Raw genomic sequence first — 21,160 nt, 5'->3', positions numbered from 1 at the left:
GAGCAACAAGAAAAGCCCACAGTATCCATAAGGAAGGAAATAATAAAGATCAGAGCAGAAATAAACAATATAGAGACCAAAAAAAAAAAAAAAAAAACCAACACAAAAGATCAATGAAACCAAGAGCTGGTTCTTTGAAAGGATAAACAAGATTGATGAACCTCTAGCCAGGCTCACCAAGAAACAAAGAGAGAGGACCAAAATAAACAAAATCAGAAATGAAAGAGGTGAAGGAACAACTGACCCCACTGATATACAAAGGACTGTAAAAAAATACTACAAACAACTGCAACAAACTGGACAACCTCGACGAAATGGACACATTCCTAGAAAAATACAAACTTCCAAAATTCAATCAGGAAGAATCAAAAAACCTGAATAGGCCGATAACTACTGATGAAATTGAAACAGTAATCAAAATGCTTCCAGTAAACAAAGCCCTGAACCAGATGGCTTCACAGGGGAGTTTTACCAAACATTCAAAGAAGAACTAAAACCAATCCCTCTCAGACTATTCCAAAAAATTCAAGAGGAAGGCACATTTCCAAACTCTTTCTATGAAGCCAGAATTACCCTAATCCCAAAACCAGATAAAGACACCACAAAGAAAAAGAATTACAGGCCAATATCACTGATGAACATAGATGCTAAAATCCTCAACAAAATTCTAGCAAACTGGATCCAGCATTACATTAGAAAGATCATACACCATGACCAAGTGGGATTTATTCCAGGGATGCAAGGCTGGTACAATATCCGCAAATCAATAAATGTGATACATCACATAAACAAATTGAGAAACAAAAATCACATAATCATATCAATTGATGCAGAAAAAGCATTTGACAAAGCCCAACACCCTTTTCTGATAAAAACGCTCAGCAAAGTGGGAATAGAAGGATCATACCTCAATATAATAAAAGCCTTATGTGACAAACCTACAGCCAACATCATACTCAATGGGCAAAAACTAAAACCATTTCCCTTAAGAACGGGAACAAGACAGGGATGCCCGCTTTCCCCACTCCTGTTCAACATAGTACTGGAAGTGCTATTCAAAGCCATCAGACAAGGAGAAGAAATAAAAGGCATCCAAATTGGAAAAGAAGTAAAACTGTCATTCACAGATGACATGATACTCTACATAGAAAACCCTAAAGACTCCATAAAAAATTATTAGACTTAATAAATGAATTGGCAATGGAGCAGAATACAAAATTAATGCCAAGAAATCTATGGCATTTTTATACACCAATAATGAACTTACAGAGAGATTTTTAAAAAGTCCCATTTACCATTGCACACACACAAAAAAATATAAGATACCTAGGAATAAACTTAACTAAGGAGGTAAAAGACCTCTACTCAGGAAACTACAGGACATTGAAAAAAAGAGAGGAAGATATAAACAGATGCAAGAACATATCGTGTTCATGGATTGGTAGAATCAACATCATTAAAATGTCCATACTACCCAAAGCAATCTATAGATTCAATCTACTCCCCACTAAAATACCAATAGCATATTTTACAGATCTAGAAAGAACTCTCCAAAAATTCATTTGGAATTAAAAACAAACAAATAAAAAAAACGAATAGCTGCAGCGATCCTGAGAAAGAAGAACAAAGTAGGAGGGATCTCAATGCCAGATATCAAGCTGTATTACAAAGCCGCTGTTCTCAAAACTGCCTGGTACTGACATAAGAACAGACATATAGACCAATGGAATAGAATAGAGAACCCAGAAATCGACCCAAACCACTATGCTCAATTAATATTTGACAAAGGAGGCAAGAACATACAGTGGAGTCAAGACAGTCTCTTCAATAAATGGTGCTGGGAAATTTGGTCAGACACATGCAAAAAAATGAAACTAGACCACCAACTTACACCATATACAAAAATAAACTCAAGCCGAAACCGGTTTGGCTCAGTGGATGGAGCGTCGGTCTGCGGACTCAAGGGTCCCAGGTTCGATTCCGGTCAAGGGCATGTACCTTGGTTGCGGGCACATCCCCAGTAGGGGGTGTGCAAGAGGCAGCTGATCGATGTTTCTCTCTCATCGATGTTTCTAACTCTCTATCCCTCTCTCTTCCTCTCTGTAAAAAATCAATAAAATATATTTTAAAGTAAATAAATAAATAAATAAATAAATAAACAAACAAACAAACTCAAAATGGATAAAAGACTTAAATGTAAGACCGGAAACCATAAAAATATTAGAGGAATCCAGGCAGCAAAATCTCAGATATATGCCAAAGCAATATCTTCACCGACACAGCTCCTAGGGCAATGGAAACTAAGGAGAAAATAAACAAGTGGGATTACATCAAAATAAAAAGCTTCTGCACAGCAAAAGAAGCCATCAACAAAACAACACGAAAACCCACTGCGTGGGAGAACATAATTGCCAACAATATTTCTGATAAGGGTTTAATCTCCAACATTTACAGGGAATTCATACAACTTAACAAAAGGAAGACAAACAACCCAATCAAAAAATGGAAAACGGACCTAAATAGATACTTTTCAAAAGAAGACATAAGGAAGGCCAACAGACATATGGAAACATGCTCAAAGTCACTAATCATCCAAGAGATGCAAATCAAAATGACAGTGAGGTACCATCTCACACCTGTCAGAATGGCTATCATCAACAAATGACAAATGCTGGCGAGGATGCGAAGAAAAAGGAACCCTCTTGCACTTCTGGTGGGAATGCAGACTGGTGCAGCCACTGTGGAGAACAGTGTGGAGTTTCCTCAAAAAACTAAAAATGGAACGTCCATTTGACCCAGTGATCCCACTTCTAGAAATATATCCCAAGAAACTAGAAACAGCAATCAGAAAGGACATATGCACCCCTATGTTCATAGCAGCACAATTTACAATAGCTAAGATTTGGAATCAGCCTAAGTGCCCATCAGCAAATGAGTGGATTAAAAAACTTTGGCACATCTACACAATGGAATACCATGCTGCTATAAAAAGGAAGGAACTCCTACCATTTGCAACAGCATGGATGGAGCTGGAGAGCATTATGCTAAGTGAAATAAGTCAAACAAAGAAAGATAAATATCACGTGATCTCATTTGTGGATTATCATGAACAACATAAACTAATGAACAAAAACAGATCTAAAGACAGAAGTATTGATCAGATGCTCAAACCTCAGAGGGAAGGTAGGGGAGGGTGGGGGTAAGGGAGAGAGATCAACCAAAGGACTTGTATGCATGCATATAAGCATAAGTGATGGACGCAGACAATGGGGTGAGGGTGAGGGCAGGCCTGGGGGGATGGGAGACAATAGGGGAATAAGGGCACATTTGTAATACCTTAATCAATAAAGAAAACAAAAAGACAATTAGGTATCCCAAAGAATAAATTTTTTCTTTCAAAATAAAATTCATATGAAGAATAAGTAGAAAAGAAACAGAAAAGGGTATTTTATAAAGAAGCAGAATACAAGAAGCAATACAGTAAGAAATACAAATTATGTAAAAGGAAAACAGTGGTAATTTTGACTAACTTATAAATTAAAGAACCAATGCTTAATTTTTTCACAGAGGAAAGGGAAGATATTATAATTGAACTAGGAGCCCAGTACACAAATTCATGCACCTTGAAAGAACTGTGGGCTGTGAGGCTTCTGTAGGCACAGGGGTGGGTCTCGGCCCATCCTCTGAAACCTTGCCTGGCTCCTCCTGCCATGGCCCCCCGTTCCCTATCTGCTGGCAGCCCCGCTCCTGCTGCCGCTGTTCGCATCCACTGACAGCGCAGAGTGATTGGGTCCTGCGCCAGCAGCGGGTGCGAGCAGGGCTGGCGCCATCAGTGGGTACAAGCAGCAACTGCTCTCCCAATTGCACCTCAGGAGCAGGGGGAGGTGGAGAAGCCCTCAAGGGTTATCATGGCTGGCAGCCACCACTCACACCTGCTGAGGGCGTTGGGCACTGGCAGCGGGTGCAAACGCTGGGCGGGACCGTGGCATGTGGGAGCAAAGAATTTTTAGTAACCACCAGAGGCTTGCCCCAATGACAGCAATAGGTGCCCCATCTTGGCCTGGCACCCCTAATCACCTGCTCCACCATCCCGCTCTGGCCAACACCCGCACGTCATAGCAACCGGCTGTTTGGTTTTTCCGCTGTTTGGTTTATTTGCATATTAGCCTTTATTATATAGGATATTCTTTTTATTTTTTTAGTTTAGAAGAGAACCTCTAAAAAGGACAATAAGAGGAACAATATCCTATCTAATAAAAGAGTAATAGGCAAATTAACCATCACTTCACTACACCCACCAGCCAATCAGGGGCGAGTATACAAATTAACCCAACCAAGATGGCTGCGGCCACAGAGAGAGCAGGAGGGAGGCTTGGGTTTCCCCGGTGATGGAGGAAGCCAAGTTTTCCTCACACCCTGGCCAGCCCAGCCTCCGCTTAAGGCTACAAAGTTTCAATTATAGAAGATAAATAAATTCCAACAGAAATGGTAGCAGCCATGGAGCTGGAGAGAGCAGGAGGCTAGGGTTGCCCCTGGCGATGGAGGAAGCCAAGCTTTCCACCTGCCCTTCCCGGACTAGGCCTCCACTCAAGGCTACAGTTTCAATGATAGAAGATACATAAATCCCAACAGAAATGGCAGCAGCCACGGAGCTGCTGGAGAGAGCAGGAGGCTAGGGTTGCCCCCGGAGATGGAAGAAGCCAAGCTTCTGCAGCCCTGGCCTGCTTTGACCGCTGCTTAAGGTACAAAGTTTCAATTATAGAAGATACATAAATTCCAACAGAAATGGCTGCCACCAAGGAGCGAGCAGGAGGCTTGGCTCCGTTCCAGGCTACAAAGTTTCAATTGTAGAAGATAATTAAATCCCAGATACCAGGGCCTCTGTTTGGGTCACCGGGGGGCGTGGCTGGCCTGAAAACTACCACAGGCCCCTCGCCCAGGCCACCCCATGCCCCAAGGGAACCCCCACCCTGATCTGAGACACCCTTCAGGGCAAACCAGCTGGCCATCACCCATGCACCAGGCCTCTATCCTATCTAATAAAAGAGTGATATGCAGATTTACCATCACTCCAACACACAAGATGGCTGCCCCCATGTGGTCAAAGATCCTGCCCCCACGTGAACACAAGATGGCCAGCAGGGAAGGGTAGTTGGGAGGGACCAGGCCTGCAAGGGAGGGCAGTTGGGGCAATCAAGCCTGAAGGGGAGGGAAGTTAGGGGTGACCAGGCCGGCAGAGGAGGGAAGTTGGGGGCAAACAGGCTGGCAGGGGAGCAGTTATACATCAATCAGGCTGGCAGGGGAGTGGTTAGGGGATGATCAGGCTGGCAGGCAGAAGCAGTTAGGGGCAATCAGGAAGGCAGGCAGGCGAGCAGTTGGGAGCCAGCCGTCCTAGATTGTGTGAGGGATCCCAGATTGGAGAGGGTGCAGGCTGTGCTGAGGGACACCCCCCCCCCCCGTGCACAAATTTCATGCACCAGGCCTCTAGTATGATATAAAGAAGAAATGTTTTGCTCTACAATACAAATATTTATCTGGGTTTCAATTTCCCTAGCGACAAAACATATGCAGGAACATTACTTATCTGGTACCTTCTCTTTCCTGAATAAAGATTTTTGGTTCATAGGCACCTAAAAGCATTTCTATGGGTTTCTTTCCTGAGATAGAATAGAAGACAAAACAAACTAAATACTTCATTTAATGAAGAAGGTTCAAATAGAAAACCTTATAATAAAATACATACTCTTCCATTTAAAGAAGAGATACACGCTGATTGGTGTGTGGACTTCTGCCTGCATAACCTATAGATGGTTTTTGGCCACATTCTTATGGAAGATTCAAAGAAAGAGAAAGAATTATGAAAGTACAATGTTTCTAAAAATAGGACCTTCATTATTTGTTGAATTATATTTAAGCTTCTGAGTTCCAAACTTCCTGCACTGTCTACTGTAATATTTGTAGTTATTTCATAGCTGGTCCAATTAGCCATATGTTTCCAGATCTCTCTCCACTAAGAAACTTGCATTTCCTCTCAATAATTTTGATTACTGTTATCAGAAATAACCAACATGTACAGCAGTAGCTGAATTGCTTAATATGAGAAAAAAGGGGGTTAACTGGTACATTAGACAAGTGTTTAAAATACAGTGAAAATATTTAAATTTTATTTTACAATTTTTCCTAGTTAAAAAAAAATAACTTTATAATCAACTTAGGATTCTCCCTATTATCAAGTTAAGCTACTTTAAATAACAGGAATCGTAAATGGAAACATAGTCATGATTTACAAGATTTATGCAGTACTGAAATATAAATAAAACATCTCTCCCACTAAAGAGTAAGTAGACAAATGCTGGCACTTTGTTTAATTTAATGCCAACACAGCATTTCCAGTCATAGTATTCATGATATTACAAAGGTCAAAGGATACTCATTAATGCTGGTGGCATAAAGACAGATAACCAATATTTAAAGCACATTCCTTAAAACAGAAATCTAATTCTTGCTCTGCATGTGTAAATAAAAACTGATGAGAAGGTAGTAAGCATTGTTTCAGTAGAGCAAGATTCAGATTCCAAAATTTAACACTGTCTTCACACCCTTCTTTGAACATAACTGTGGCCTACCATCTGAGTCACTGGAATCAACTGAATGTATCATCTGCCATTTATTTTGCAGATTAATTAATACAAAGTCAATGCAGTGAAAATGGCCCCAAAAAATCTTTACGTTATTATGAAAGTAATTTAGATCTCACAGGCCTCTAGAAGACTTCTCTGGGACCTTCAGAGTTGAGAACGGCTGATTTAAAGAATGTTTTCCCAATAGAATACATTCCATGCTGGATGAGCTCCTAACATGATTGGTTTACTTTGACTGGAAGTTTCTAGAAACAGTACAAAAATATCCTCACATGTCTGACCCATACCTCCTTGCATATAAGTTACATTTAAATGGGAAGCACATCATCCAATTAGTAGAGCATAAGGCATGTCATTCAGATGGCTACATACTAGTAATATATGCTTCCAAAGATCCCAGCTTGGAATGTTGTTGTCCAGTTCATTTCAGACTAATTGTTAATAGTTCTAGAGATTTCTTTCACTAATACTGCACAAGTTCTAGCACATGTAGCCTCCTGATAAAGAACTATTAGATAAGTGAATAAATGAAAGCAAACAAACATGCCTTAAATGCATATGAATGAATAAAGTGGGAAGAGGGTTGGAAAAATTCATGAATGCTACTGGCAGTCCAGCAGGATAGCAACTGCCTTTTTAAACAATACATCAATTTTACCCTACATACCTAGGCCACTGAGTGAATACTTTCCATGCAGATTGGCCAGCATAAGACTTTCTACATGGGTAAGATAATGATTATGCAACTCCTTGAAGTTCTTATTTTTCTAAATTTGGGTAATAAACTCTTATTAACTATTAACATCTTAAAATATTTTATATTAAGATAACCATGGATATTTTATATAATACAAAGGAAATTCTCATTTTAAAAAACTGTACACATCAAAGAAACATGGCATTGTTAAAAGCTACTTGTTCACTCTCTTTGATATACAGGGAATTTTATGAAGAATTGCTATCACGAACAGCCACCCGTTATTCAACTTTCATCAGATAACCCTACTAACCATATACCTAAATTTAGGAATGCAATTATAGTTCCTTTTGAATATTTTTTAAGTTGAGTTTTTTTTTCAAAGAAGACTGTACCCTTCTAACAGACAATATGCTATAAAGCATTTAATTTTGTACACTTAGCACTTAAAAGTAAATGCATCTTGGTAGTATATGTACTAAAATTTAAATACTATAACAGATTTTTAATTGGCTACAAATTTAATGGACTGGTAGCACATAGGAAGTTAAGGGATTTTTAACAGACTATTTTCTATAGCAGTTTAGGTTTACATAAATATTGAAGGGAAAGGAAAGAGTTCTCATATACTCTGAGTGTCCCCAGGCTCCCCTATTATTAACAGCCTGCATTGGTGGAACAGACAAAAGATAATGCCTTGAGCAAGACTGGAAGTCATGAGGGTTGGAAATAAGCGGTCATATTTATGACATGTTAGGAATATGAAACTTAAAGAATGAATGTGAGGATTGATTTTTATATGGGGGGAGGGAGAAAGGGAGGAGTAAAAAATGACTCAGCTACTTTGCCTGTGCAATAGAGTAGAACAGCAGGGTTAAAGATCTGAATTTGAGAGTTATCAGCATACAGATGGCATCTAAAGCCATGAGGTTGAAGATATCACCTTTGGGGTGACTGTGTAGCTAGGCACAGATAACTGAAGGGGTAATCCTAGAAACTCCCACATGTAGAATTGGACAGATGAAGAGAAATCAACAAGATTGAGATCAAGAGTATAGCAGAAGGTGAAACCCAAGAAGTGCCGATTTTCTAGAGCCCGTTAAGTAAATTACTTTATGATGGAACTTACTGGCTATGTCAAATTATTATGACATATTGAGAAAGATGAAGACTGAGAATAGACCACTGGTTTTAAAAGTATGGAGAACACTGATGATGCTGATAATTTTTCTCATGGGATAGAGGTAGTGGTCAGAATATCATTGGTGTGGTTAGAATGAAGGTTGTGCAGATAAGAAACAAATACAACTCTTCCAAGGTTGTTATAAAAAAGGGAATAAAATTTTGTAGCAGCGGCAATGGAATACATGATGAAAGAAAGTTGCTTTATTTTGAGCATTATGTATAAAGTATTTTAATATACATGTATGTGTGTATACATATATACAGGTTTCCCCCACTATCCAAAGTGGAGCATTCCTATGAAATCTTTCATAATTCGAAACAGCATGAAGCGGTGTATCCCCTGCTTCTCCAAAGTTCCCAGTACACCACTCCACTTATAGGGAAGAACCTACATTAGTACACAATGGCTTTGCTTTCCCAGGGAAATTCTCCCACTAACGACCTACATTAATACCTGGTTTCGCTAACAGAAAGAAATCCAAAGAGGATTTTCACTTTTACAAAGAAAGCTGAAAGCCAGGAGAGGAAAAGCTAACAAAAGATTATGGTCTAAACCTTTCCATAAGCCTTCAAACTTCTTGATTTCCCTCAGTTCCTCTCTCAGGCTGCACGTTCCAAGGACATACAAGTCTGGGCTAAGAAGACGCATTTGCTATGCTACCAAGTCCTGAAGCAGAACAGACATACTGGACAGTGGAGTGGGTTGGCGAAGTGGAGAGAGAAAGACCATGATAAATGCCTGCAGGAAAGGGCAACCTTCAAATCATACACAGAAAGTGGAATGGCATTATTAGAATGACTTAGATTTGAAATATACAAAAACCGGGATGCTGGATTCCTGTTCATGTTGTTGTGCCTATGGTGTCTTCATGGTAGAGACATTTGAGTCAGCTTCATGGAATTCTGTCACTGTTAGAGGTACAGACAGAAGGGGTGTCAGATAATAAATAATTAAACACATGACTTGCAAATACCCTTAAACACTGGAAGGAAAAGAAATGGAACATTGTGTCTGGGAATTCTGTGAATACCACCATCTTGACATATACTTACATTTAACTACACACATTTATGTCTGAATATCCCCCGTTACAATAAAAACCTCTTCTTATGAAGAACCCAAGTATATTTTGACACCTAACATAGAAGTTAGGAAGCAGTAAATATAAAATGAACTGGGCTGCTTTCTACAGTTCAATTCAGATCTCGAGTCTGTGGCCTGCGCATGTGTCCCCATGTGAACCGGCAGCTGGCCTCTTTCTTTGTTATTTCTTTTTAATCTTACCTGAAACACTTACCACATCTTTTTCATAGATAAATGTGAATTTCAGTCTATCACTATTCTCACAATCTTAAAATTAGTACTTTGTAAATTAACGAGATTTTACCAAAATATATTTAGGTCTAGAAAAGGATTTCTGTGTCCTTCCAAAGAAAGAGTTGTTTAATTATATAAATTAACAGCTGTTTTTTAATGTTCTGTGGGTTTAAACACAGTGTTTCTCACATTCATCAGACTTTTGAAAAGATTCACTTTTTTCACACCAGAAGGCATTCAATGGTGAGGCCAGAATGAGCTAAGCTGTAATAATAAGGTGATAATTGCTAAGTATAAAGACTGACAATGCATTTAGCAAAACACTGACAGTTTGGATGTGAGTTTATAATGCCCAATAGTATCTTTTAAAAATATATATTTTTTATTGATTTCAGAGAGGAAGGAAGACAGGGAGAGAGATAGAAACATCAATGATGAGAGAGAACAATTGATCAGCTGCCTCCTGCACACCCTACTGGGGCTCAAGCCCACAACCAGGGCATGTACCCTTGACTGGAATCCAACCTGAGACCCATTAGTCCACAGGCCAATGCTCTGTCCACTGAGCCAAACCAGTGAGGGCCCAATAGTATCTTATTCTTTAGCTCTGCTTAAGTGGTTTTTCATCTCTTGAATTTGTAGAAGACTTATTATGTTAATTTTGTGTATTACAATTCTAACAGGTACCAACTATAGTGTAATAAGAGCCTCTTTCCAACAGCTAGCCATTTTATTTATGCTCCACTGGTATAAAATCTGTCATCACAAATATATGTGTTCAGTGGGGACCAAAGTTATGAATTTGACTTAATGGTGGCTGCTGCCTTTTCTCATGAGACCAGTGGTTCTGATATTTAATTAGACATTAGAATCATTTGAAAAGCTTATAAAAATACTCATGCACAGCCCCAGCTATAACAACTGACTCAGATTCTGGAGGTGAGATTTGAATATAAATATTTTTTAAATCTTCCAAAGTGTTTGTTCCTATGGTGCAGCCAGGTTAGAAAATCATTGCAATAGACTTTAACCCTTATACTAGGAATCTATTTTATCTATCTTTTACAAACTTATATATACAGTTACACTAAGCACCTAGATCAATAAATGTTACTTTGAGGAAGAAATCCATGAATTGCTTAAAGCATAAACATCATCTTACAGGTAGGTGAGTCTTCTTGCCAAAGAACTTTTATTTTGCAATTACTACATGCTAACTCTCCACCTCTATAGCATGGTTTGTGAATTAGGGACATCTCCAGGCTAGCCACTCTTTACCCATGACTTACATTTATTTTAACACAAAAATCCACTGATATTTTGAAAATTCTCTCATTTATGGGAACTATTACTAAAAAACTGAGAAAATTCAAGATTGAGTATTGAATTTCATGAAGGGAAAGGAGTTCAAAAGGAACTATCTAAAATTCAAAGTAAATCCAATTAGCAACTCGAGTGATTTTATAAATAAACTAGAGGCCCAGTGCATGATTGAATCATGCACGTGTAGGGTCCCCTACACGCTTTTGCTTCTGATCACGGGGAGCTGGGTTCCTGTCCGCTAGTGCACCAGGCCTTTCAGAAGCCTCCAGCTCAGCGGAGGCTTCTGAAAGGCCTGGTGTCTGAGCGGAAAGGCATCCAGCTGCCACGCTTTTGCTTTTGATCGCGGGGAGTTGGGTGCCTGTCTGCTGGTGCACCAGGCCTTTCAGAAGCCTCCAGCGCGGCGGAGGCTTCTGAAAGGCCTGGTGTCTGAGCGGACAGGCATCCAGCTGCCACGCTTTCACTTTCGATCGCTGGTGCACCAGGCCTTTCAGAAGCCTCCGGCGTGGCGGAGGCTTCTGAAAGCTTGAGCGGAAAGGCATCCAGCTGCCACACTTTTGCTTTTGATTGCGGGGAGCTGGGTGCCTGAGCGGACAGGCACCCAGCTCCCACGCTTTTGATGGTCCATGGCCGCTGAGGGGGGCTACCCTGCTGTTGAGAGGCGCAGGGGGCGGGACTCCCACCCCCTGCGCCTCTCAACGGCCGCTGAGGGGGGCTGCCGCGGACACCTGGCTACCCTGCTGTTGAGAGGCGCAGCTGGGTGTCCGCGCAGGCCCCCTCAGCGGGCCCCCTCAGCGGCAGCGGAGGCCCCCTCAGCGGCGGCGGATTTGGCCTCGATCTGGCCATTGAGAGTCGCAGGGGGCGGGAGTCCCGCCCCCCTCAGTGGCAGCGGATCCGTGCCTCTCAATGGCTGGATAGGCCACCCCGAGTCCCGCCCCCCAGCCTCCCACCGCCCAATCGTGGGCGTAGCAGAGTGATGGTAATTTACATTTTACTCTATTATTAGATAGGACTAGTGGCCCGGTGCACAGATTCATGCACATTGAAAGGAAATTAATTACAACAAATATTTTAATATCACTCTTTGCCTTTTCTCTATAATAGAAGTGTCAACCAAATTCACGATTGACAATGACAGATCGAAACACACGCATGTGATTGACGCCAGTGAGAGCTTTATATGTATCGCGCATGCGCGAGTCAACTTAGCCTTTTATAGATACAGAATAAACTTGCTTAATTAGACCTGCTTTCTGATTTAGCTAAACTTTTTCCAGCCCAGTGAAGCACCCCAACTTCTCTTTCAGGTAAATGTCAGCAACACAGCAGTAAATATCAACACAAAGTAGATCATTATTGTAGATCACGCAGGGAGACCAAAGGGTAAAATATTTAACTACAGCAGTGTTTGACTATATTCTGTACAGTGAGAAAACTTGAAGTCATTTTCAAGGTCCAGCATTTTTTTCTTCTTTTCAATAGGATCAAGTTTCTAAGCTTTCTAAATCTTCATTTTCCAGCTAATGAAAAGAAACTAGGATTCCATTGAGTCTCCTATCTACCTACTCCAGGACTTCTGTGAGGATCAAATGAGATGAGGCATGGGAAAATGCTTCACAGAGGTTTGGTTAAAGTGTGAAATGTTTGCACCTGGCTATAAAGTGGGCTGTGTTCCTGGACTGAAGAAACTGCAAAGAGGCTAGTCGCTAGGGAGAAGAAGCCAGGCATTGCTATGTGACGTCATTACCCAGCTCCCACAGCCACCATTTCTGGGCTGTGGACCGCATTTTGTGCCATGGGGTCCCAGCAGCATCAGCTGTAATTTGGTGGGCTGTGGCTCCAGGGTGGTGTGGGGCCTGTGTCCCAATTGGGGGAAGCTGAGTTGGTTTGTCAGCACCAGGTTTGTGCTGCCATTTCTCTGTAAATGGCCAGTGCGTGTCATAACAGCTCCTGCATTGAGCATCTGCCCCCTGGTGGTCAGTGTGCATTATAGCAACCAGTCAGACAGGTGGACAGACACTAACATATTAGCCTTTTATATATATAGATAACTTAATATTTAACATGTTTTTGCATTAATTAAGATGAAGTTAGGATTTGGCATTTGATGGCATCAACATTTCTACAATCTGACCTATCATTGAGGAAAATAGAAATTTGGTAATACTGCCTATATGAAAAATCATATTACAATCATATTTTTTTAACCAAAGAATTCCACATACTATACTTATTTTTCCAATGGGGAAAAATGGTCTATAAATAAAAGTAATCACATAAGATTATGTTGGGAAAAGAAAATCCAAATGGCTTTAAATCAAGGAAAGATTAATTGTTTAAATAAACTTACATCCAAGGAAATGAATATTATAACAGCCCTTAAATACCAACTATGAAACTACATAACAACATGAAAACTGGCTATGGTAATTTACAAAGTAGAGTATATTATTTATAAACGATGACTGCAATTATGCATAAAATTATCTAGGTATTTGAAATCAGTATACTGAAATAATATACTATGGTGGAGTAATTGTCAAAATTTCCCCTTTTATGTGATGTGATATTGCTTACAAAATTTAAAAGATTCTTTAGCAAACCTCATCTCATTTTATCTTTTAGCCTTCCTGAAATTAATTTTACAGTGCAGAACACCATGTGTTTTAGTAATTGTTTATATTATATTCCTTGCTTCTTAAGTGCTAGAGAAATAAATTTGTGAGTTTAGATTGCATTTGTCCTGTCTCTAACAGCTTTGCTTATTGCATTATTATATCATTCATTAGATTGTTTTATCCACCATATTTATTGAAGTAGTCAGTTGTTTTGGTATTTTAATGTGGATATGTATGTAATAGGTCCTGCATTATGGTAATTAAGTTCCAATTAAATTTTGCCATTATATGATGTAATATACAATCCAAGAAAGACTTCAAATAAATGATGACAAAAGAATGTTTAGCTCCTAACAAATATATATAAAATTAAATTTTTAAAAACTATTTGCTTAAAGAAAAACAAGTCATTTAAAAGAGAAATTTTTCTAATTTGCTTTTTAAATCAAGACCCTGGGTTTTCTCTTATGGCCCAAAATATCTATTCTTTCTGCAGTAGAGAATTAATATCTCATTTTCATTTATTTAAAACTAGAGGCCCAGTGCATGAAATTCATGCACGTGTGTGTGTGTGTCCTTCAGCCCAGCCTGCACCCTCTCCAATCTGGGATCCCTTGAGGGATGTCTGACTGCCCGTTTAGGCCCGATCCCAGTAGGATCGGGCCTAAACGGGCAGTCGGATATCCCTCTCACAATCCAGGACTGCTGGCTCCCAACTGCTCACCTGCCTGCCTTCCTGATTGCCCCTAACCGCTTCTGCCTGTCAGCCTGATCACTCCCTAACCACTCCCCTGACAGCCTGATTGATGCCTAACTGCTCCCCTGCCAGCTTGTTTGCCCCTAACTGCCCTCCCCTGCAGGCCTGGTCACCCCTAACTGCCCTCCCCTGCAGGCCTGGGTCTCCCCCAACTGCCCTCCCCTGCTGGCCTGATCACCCACAACTGCCCTCCCTTGCAGGCCTGGTTCCTCCCAACTGCCCTCCCCTGCTGGCCATCTTGTGGTGGCCATATTGTGTCCACATGGGGGCAGCCATCTTGTGTGTTGGAGTGATGGTCAATTTGCATATTACTCTTTTATTAGATAGGATCTGTTGACTTGATGGAGTTAGAAACTTTGTATTTTCAAGTTGTAATTAAACATTAATTTTAACTAACTGCAATGTGAAGAATTTGCTAGTATGAAATTAAAAGGCTCAGCAGAATTTTCCTGGCTTCTCAATGATAAGTCAAATTGGGAAAATACTGACTACTATCTAATGCAAAATCTTATTTCCATGAGGAATATGTCATTCTGCCTGGCCAGGATTGCTCAGTGGTTGAGCATCAACCCACGAACCAAAGAGGTCTCTGAATTCCTGGTCAGGGCACATGCCCAGGTTGCGTAGGGGCTTGATCCCCAGTAGGGGGCATGCTGGAGACAAATGATCAATGTTTCTCTCCCTCTTCCTTTCTCTCTCTCTAAAATGAATAAAAACATTAAAAAAAAAAAAAGATTTCATTCCCAGCCACCTAAAATAGTGATGACCTTTATCAGAGAAAAACTGGAGATCTGACAACTACAATAAAATAATCCAGATTACAAAACCCATACCAGTTAAGAGTGCTTTGGGTCAGTCCTTTCTGGTGATCAACTGATTGAATATAAAGAACAATGAAATATTTTGTATGTTGAATGTGTATTTCTATACATCTACTTCTAGGCATCAAATATGAAATCTATCTAAATACTTATCCGTATGGAACTATGGTCCTAAAAGATTCTACTAGATAGCAGTACAAATTTCATTTGTCAAATCAGAGGACCATGCCCACTATTAAACTTTGGGACTATATTCTTCCCACAGAAAAGGGCTGAAAATATCAAAACACACACATGCACACTCACTCAATATAATGTAGCATATGCTCTTAGTCATAAACTGTTTGATTTCCTCCCTACCTACTAAACAATTTTTACCCTTTCCACAAGAAAAATTACTCAAGCAATCTTCCAATCTCAGCATTGGTCTCAAAGTCAAAGATCTAATGATAATATCTACATCAGATCTCAAAATGTATTTTCTTGCTCCAGAAATCTATATACTCAAAAGACAAGTAATGCACTCCCTCCCCCCAAAACACCTAATATAGTATAGTGAAACAAGGCAAGGAAAATTGCAATAAACACACCTATGTAGAAGAGAGAAATGATCAGAATAAAAATGGCATTTTTTACAGAACTAGAAAAAATAATCCCAAAACTTATATGGAAGCACGAAAGACCCAAGTAGCCACAGCAATCTTGAAAGAGAAGAACAAAGATGGAGGTATCACACTACCTGATATCAAACTATATTACGAGGCCATAGTAATCCAAACATAATGGCACTGGTATAAAAACAGACATATAGAACAATGCAACAGAATAGAGAGCCCCAAAATAAACCCACACCTATATGGTCAATTAATCTATGACAAAGGAAGCAAGAATATACAATACGGTAAAGACAGTCTCTTCAATAAATGGTGCTGGGAAAACAAGACAGATACCACAGCTATTTTTTAAAATTACATGATTAGACTGCTGACTCAGCTCTTTGGGAACTAATGCTTCATTAGTCCTGCAACCCCACAGAATTTTATTATTTCCCTGCCAATGGCTCAGTCCCAAGCAATTTTTAAAGACTATATTGGCAAACACAGAGAATTAGTTATCACCATGTCCAACAAATACTTGCATATTAAAACCATTCACAGGAATAAATAGCCATGACAACATAAAAACCTAGAACCATTCTCTTGAGTCTTCCTACAGTCTTCCTATTCTGACTTAGTGGTCTACAGTCCCACCCAGTGTACATGCACACAATTAAAAAGTACATATACATCTTCATAAAAAGAACCACATTAAGGATCAAATGCCCACCCAAAAGTAGGGGCCAGGAAGAGCAGGGAACAATGTAGGAACCTCGCTGGGCAAATCATTCTGCTTTCATATAATGTTATTAGGGAAGAAAATGTAGTTTGCTTGACTGGAATACTTTTGGTTAAAAATTAACCCTCCAAATGTAGAATGTGTTCTGTTATTTAATTACCACTTGGAATAGTAATTCAGTTTAATTTTTTAAAGTTCCAACTGTTTGGCATTGTTTTGAAATAGTCTTTCCAACCAGGGAACTAATGGCTTTGTTTGTTTCGCCTCAGGAGCAGGTGCAGGGACAAGAACACCACCTGAAGTAACTGCTGCCATGCGGTGACGGTCTCACAATCACACTGACAGATGGGACTGTGTTTTGTTCAAAACAAATATTTCTTTGCTGTTTGTAATTGCAGCTGAAATCACCTATCTGTCGCAGGTGTGCTTTAAGGACATCACACTGGGGCCTCTTAAATATTCCATAAACCATTAACGAGTTGACCTTATACAACAACACAAGATGGCTTCAATTCTTTTAAACACCAGAGAGCACTGGAGAGAATATATATCCTAATATGTGACATAACATATAATCATTACAAATATAACATTTCTCTAAAATATAGACTGAAAAAACTTAAAACACCAAGCCTCAGGGATACTGTGCCCATATATAAACACACACACACACACACACACACACACACACACACACACACGTGCACATGCACCCACGCTGAAGCATATTTGAATTGTTGAAATCAAAACCAATTGAAGACCAACCATTTCGGTTCCCCGAGCAGACAGAACCAGTGTAGTCATACAGACACAGTGTAATTTAGCTTCTTTTTTGAAACCAACTTAACCTTGGTCATTTCTTGCTTACACCTCTGGAAATCCTAGGCAGAACTTGAACTGTTTCCCAAGGTCAATAGGAGGTAACCACTGAAAATTCCCACACTGTAACCAATCACTGAAGAACAAATAGTCCCTGTTCCAGGCTCTATCAACAGCTTGATAACAATACATCCCTATTTGGGTTTGAGTGCTCCCACTTTGCCAACTTTTTGGTGTGTGCACAATAAACTTGAACAATTCCTACCACAGTGATTCACTGCTTTTACTTGGGCTATTTATAAACCTTTGAGAAAAGCTCTAGTGCATGCATAAAAATACACTTTTAGCAACACAAAGATGAGCACATTATCTAGATAATATTTTTTCCTTGCAGTTACATTTTTAAATTGATTTTGGTGTTTAAAATGTAAAATTTTTAGCCCAATTAAAGCCCTCTGTTAGTAGAGGAGAAAATGCTTTCTATATACTATGAAGAGCTACTTTGATGCTATCTAGTGTATGTTGATGTAGAAGGTACCTTATCTTCTTTTTGGTTGAGTCTCTGTTTTAGTTCTTCCACTCCAAATTGCAGTTTCTTTACCTCGGCTGCACTCTGATCGGCTCGGTGGTTGGCAAGAGTCAGCTCTGCTGTTTTGGCCTGGTGTTGGCTGCTGAGTCTACGATAGGCATGTTGAAGATCCAAGAGTTCCTATCAAAAGAAAGGGATCCTACTGTTTATAATTCACTCCCATAAAGTCAGAAGAATAGTAACTTCTTTGGACAAAGGAGAAAAGTATTTCAGGAAGAATTCAGATGATGCACATCTTCATCTGTAACTCTATATTTCTGCAATTAAATGTGATTATTAGCATAACCATAAGCAGAAAATGTATTTGCAGGTGGCTGAAGTGGCAAAGAGAATGCAGCTCTTTTTTAAAACTATTTTAATATATTTTTATTGATTTTTAGAGAAAGAGGGAGAGGGAGAAAGAAAGAGAAACATGGATGAGAATTGATCAACTGCCTCCTGCACACCCCCTCCTGGGGATGGAGCCCACAACCCAGGCATGTTCATCTCTTGGTGCATGGGGTCCATGATCAACCATTGAGCCACACTGGTTGGGTGAGAACGCAGCTCTTCATGTTCTTGAGTCAATGACCGGTTTCCCAGGTTATGCAAATTTAGGTTTTATGTATGATTTCTAAAGGAAAAAATCACATATCTATAAGGGCAGAATAAAATATAATAAAAATAAGTGCAAGAAGAGTTGTTCATCTGCTAAATCAGCATATGTATTAAAAATTAGCAGACTATCTGCTTTTAATTAGTTCCCTAAGAAGTAGGATTTGTGCTGCTGCTGTCACTCTATTCCAGGCGCCACTCTGAAATGACCTGAGTGTTTCTCAGAGACCTAAGCAAGAGGTTGTCCTGTGAAAATCAGTAAATTTATCAGGAAGTGATTTGGCCTTCAATCTATCTTGTTATAATCAACACCCCACAAGATAGTAATCAACAAGGTTACATTAATTGCCCTCACATTACTAATGTTGCCTCTCATTTTTAAAATTTTCTATGCAAATTAACTGTACTATCATTGTAGAAAATATCTTTATTAAAACTATAAAAAATAATCTCTAGTTCCTCATCCTATTAATAAAAGCCTATGTGGTCATCACGCCCTCACGCAGTGATACCCTCACGCTGCAATGAGCAATCACCAGGAGGCTGCGTGCGCAGCAGACACGCACAGGTGGGCAGGGCTTCGTGTGCATGCGGGTGGGTGGGAGCTTTACTTTGAGTGTGCGGCACGGAGGGGGGGGGCGCGGCTCTGCGTGGCAAGGACTGGGGGTACGCAGCTCTGTGCAGCAAGGCCAGGGGTCCACATGGGACCCCTGGCTCCGGCCTACCTCTTTGGGGCAATCCATCAAGGAGCCCTGGAGGGTGGGCGGGGCCTACCTCTTTGAGGCAATTGATCGCAGGGCTCCCACACTGTGAGAGGGCACAGGCCAGGCTGGGGGACCCCACCCCCTGTGCACAAATTTTGTGCACTGGGCCTCTAGTAATATTATAAAACTTAAAGAAAATCCAAGGTTATTTATTTAATTTCCTGAAAAATGCAAATCAAACCACAAGGATGTGTCACCTCACAACTGTTAGAATGACTGTTATGGAAAAGACCAGAAATAACAAGCATCAAGGGTGTGGAGAAAAGGGAACCCTTGTGCAACATTGATGGGAATGTAATTGGTGCAGCCACTGTGGAAGACAGTGTGGAGGTTCCTCAAAAAATTAAAAATATAACTACCTTATGACCCAGCAATCCCACTTCTGGAAATGTATCATAAGGAAATGAAAACACTATCTCAAAAATATATTCTGCACCCCAAGTCACTACAGCATTATTTACAATAACCAAAACATGGAAATAACCCGAGTCTTCACTAGTGGATGGTGAATAAAGACAAATTGGTTCATATAATGGAATATTATTTAGCCAAAAAAAAAAGGAAATCCTCTGATTTGCAACAACATGGGTGGATTTTGATAGCTTTGTGCTAAGTAAGATTAAGTGACAAAGAGAAGATGAATACTGTCTGATCTCATATGTGGAATCTAAAAACAAAAAACACCTCATAAATACAAAGAACAGATTGGTGGTTGTGGTGGGGGAAATAGAAGTAAAATGGTGAACATGGTCAAAGGTACAACTTCCAGTTATAAAATAAGTCCTGAGGATATAAAGTACAGCATGATGACTGCAATTAATAAATCTCTACTGTATATTGAGACTTGCCAAGACAGTAGATCTTAAAATGTTTCATCACAAGAAAATAAAATTTTAACCATATGGTGATGGATGTTAATTAGAATTATTGTGGTGATCATCTTGAAATATATATAAATACTGAATCATTATGTTCTACACTTGAAACTAATATAATGTTATATGTCAATTATATCTCAATTTTAAATAAGACTAAGCATAGAAGATTGACTGATGGGTCAACAGTGAAATGAAATTAGACCAGTTAGAAGGCTATTGCAATGAATCAGGTCAAAGACAAGGATCTAAGAAACTAGCAGCAGGGATGAGGAGAGAGAGATAGTCAAAGCTCTGAGAGGATAAAAACCCACAGAATTTCCTCATTCATAGGATGAGAATGGTGAGAAAAACGTTGTAGTTAAGAGTAATTCCTTTCTTTCTGCTTCAGCTCTGATGGGGTGCTGGTGCCCTTCACCAAATGAGGACATACAGAAAGAAGAGCAGATTGGAAGAGAGGAGATACATCTCAATTTTGGAAAAGTTGAGATGTATATACCTGGGACACCAGGGACATTCCCAGTAAGGAGCTGAATATACTAGTCTGTACTGGGGGTTGGGGGTGGGGAGGGCGGTGGGGGGTAAGAAAGATGTAAGGACTCAGTTTAGAAGTTTTAAGTTTGTAGTTTGCAGTGTGGAAGTGGGTACAATGCCACTGAGAAGTAAAAAAAGAATTGAAGTCACAATCCCAAGATTAACCAACCTTAACGGAATTGGAAGAGAGAAAAGAATACATAGAAGAGATAAACCAAATAACTTATATGCATAGCCGATGGACACGGACAATAGGGTGATGAAGGCTTGGGGGGTGGGTAGAGCCTGGGAGA

General features: G+C 39.8%; 1 protein-coding gene across 6 annotated transcripts in view; it reads right to left on the bottom strand.

Moving 5' to 3' along the window:
* Positions 1-21,160, bottom strand: part of CCDC102B (coiled-coil domain containing 102B) — a 165,183-nt gene that overhangs the window by 35,381 nt on the left and 108,642 nt on the right. For 4 of the 6 annotated variants that reach the window (XR_013814191.1, XR_013814193.1, XR_013814194.1 and 1 more), the window contains one exon: positions 18,050-18,220. Coding sequence is in view for 2 of the 6 variants with exons in the window: in XM_079784199.1 (XP_079640325.1) it covers positions 18,050-18,220 (171 nt within the window). In the remaining 4 variants the exon portion in view is untranslated. The remainder of the gene's footprint in view (positions 1-18,049; positions 18,221-21,160) is intronic. The other 2 variants (XR_013814192.1, XM_079784200.1) reach the window with 1 other exon arrangement.

The sequence above is a fragment of the Cnephaeus nilssonii genome (assembly GCF_951640355.1).
Source record: "Cnephaeus nilssonii genome assembly, chromosome: 11".
Taxonomy (NCBI): Eukaryota; Metazoa; Chordata; class Mammalia; order Chiroptera; family Vespertilionidae; genus Cnephaeus; species Cnephaeus nilssonii.
The sequence above is the reverse complement of the archived record's forward strand: the minus strand, read 5'-3'. Positions and strand labels throughout refer to the sequence as shown.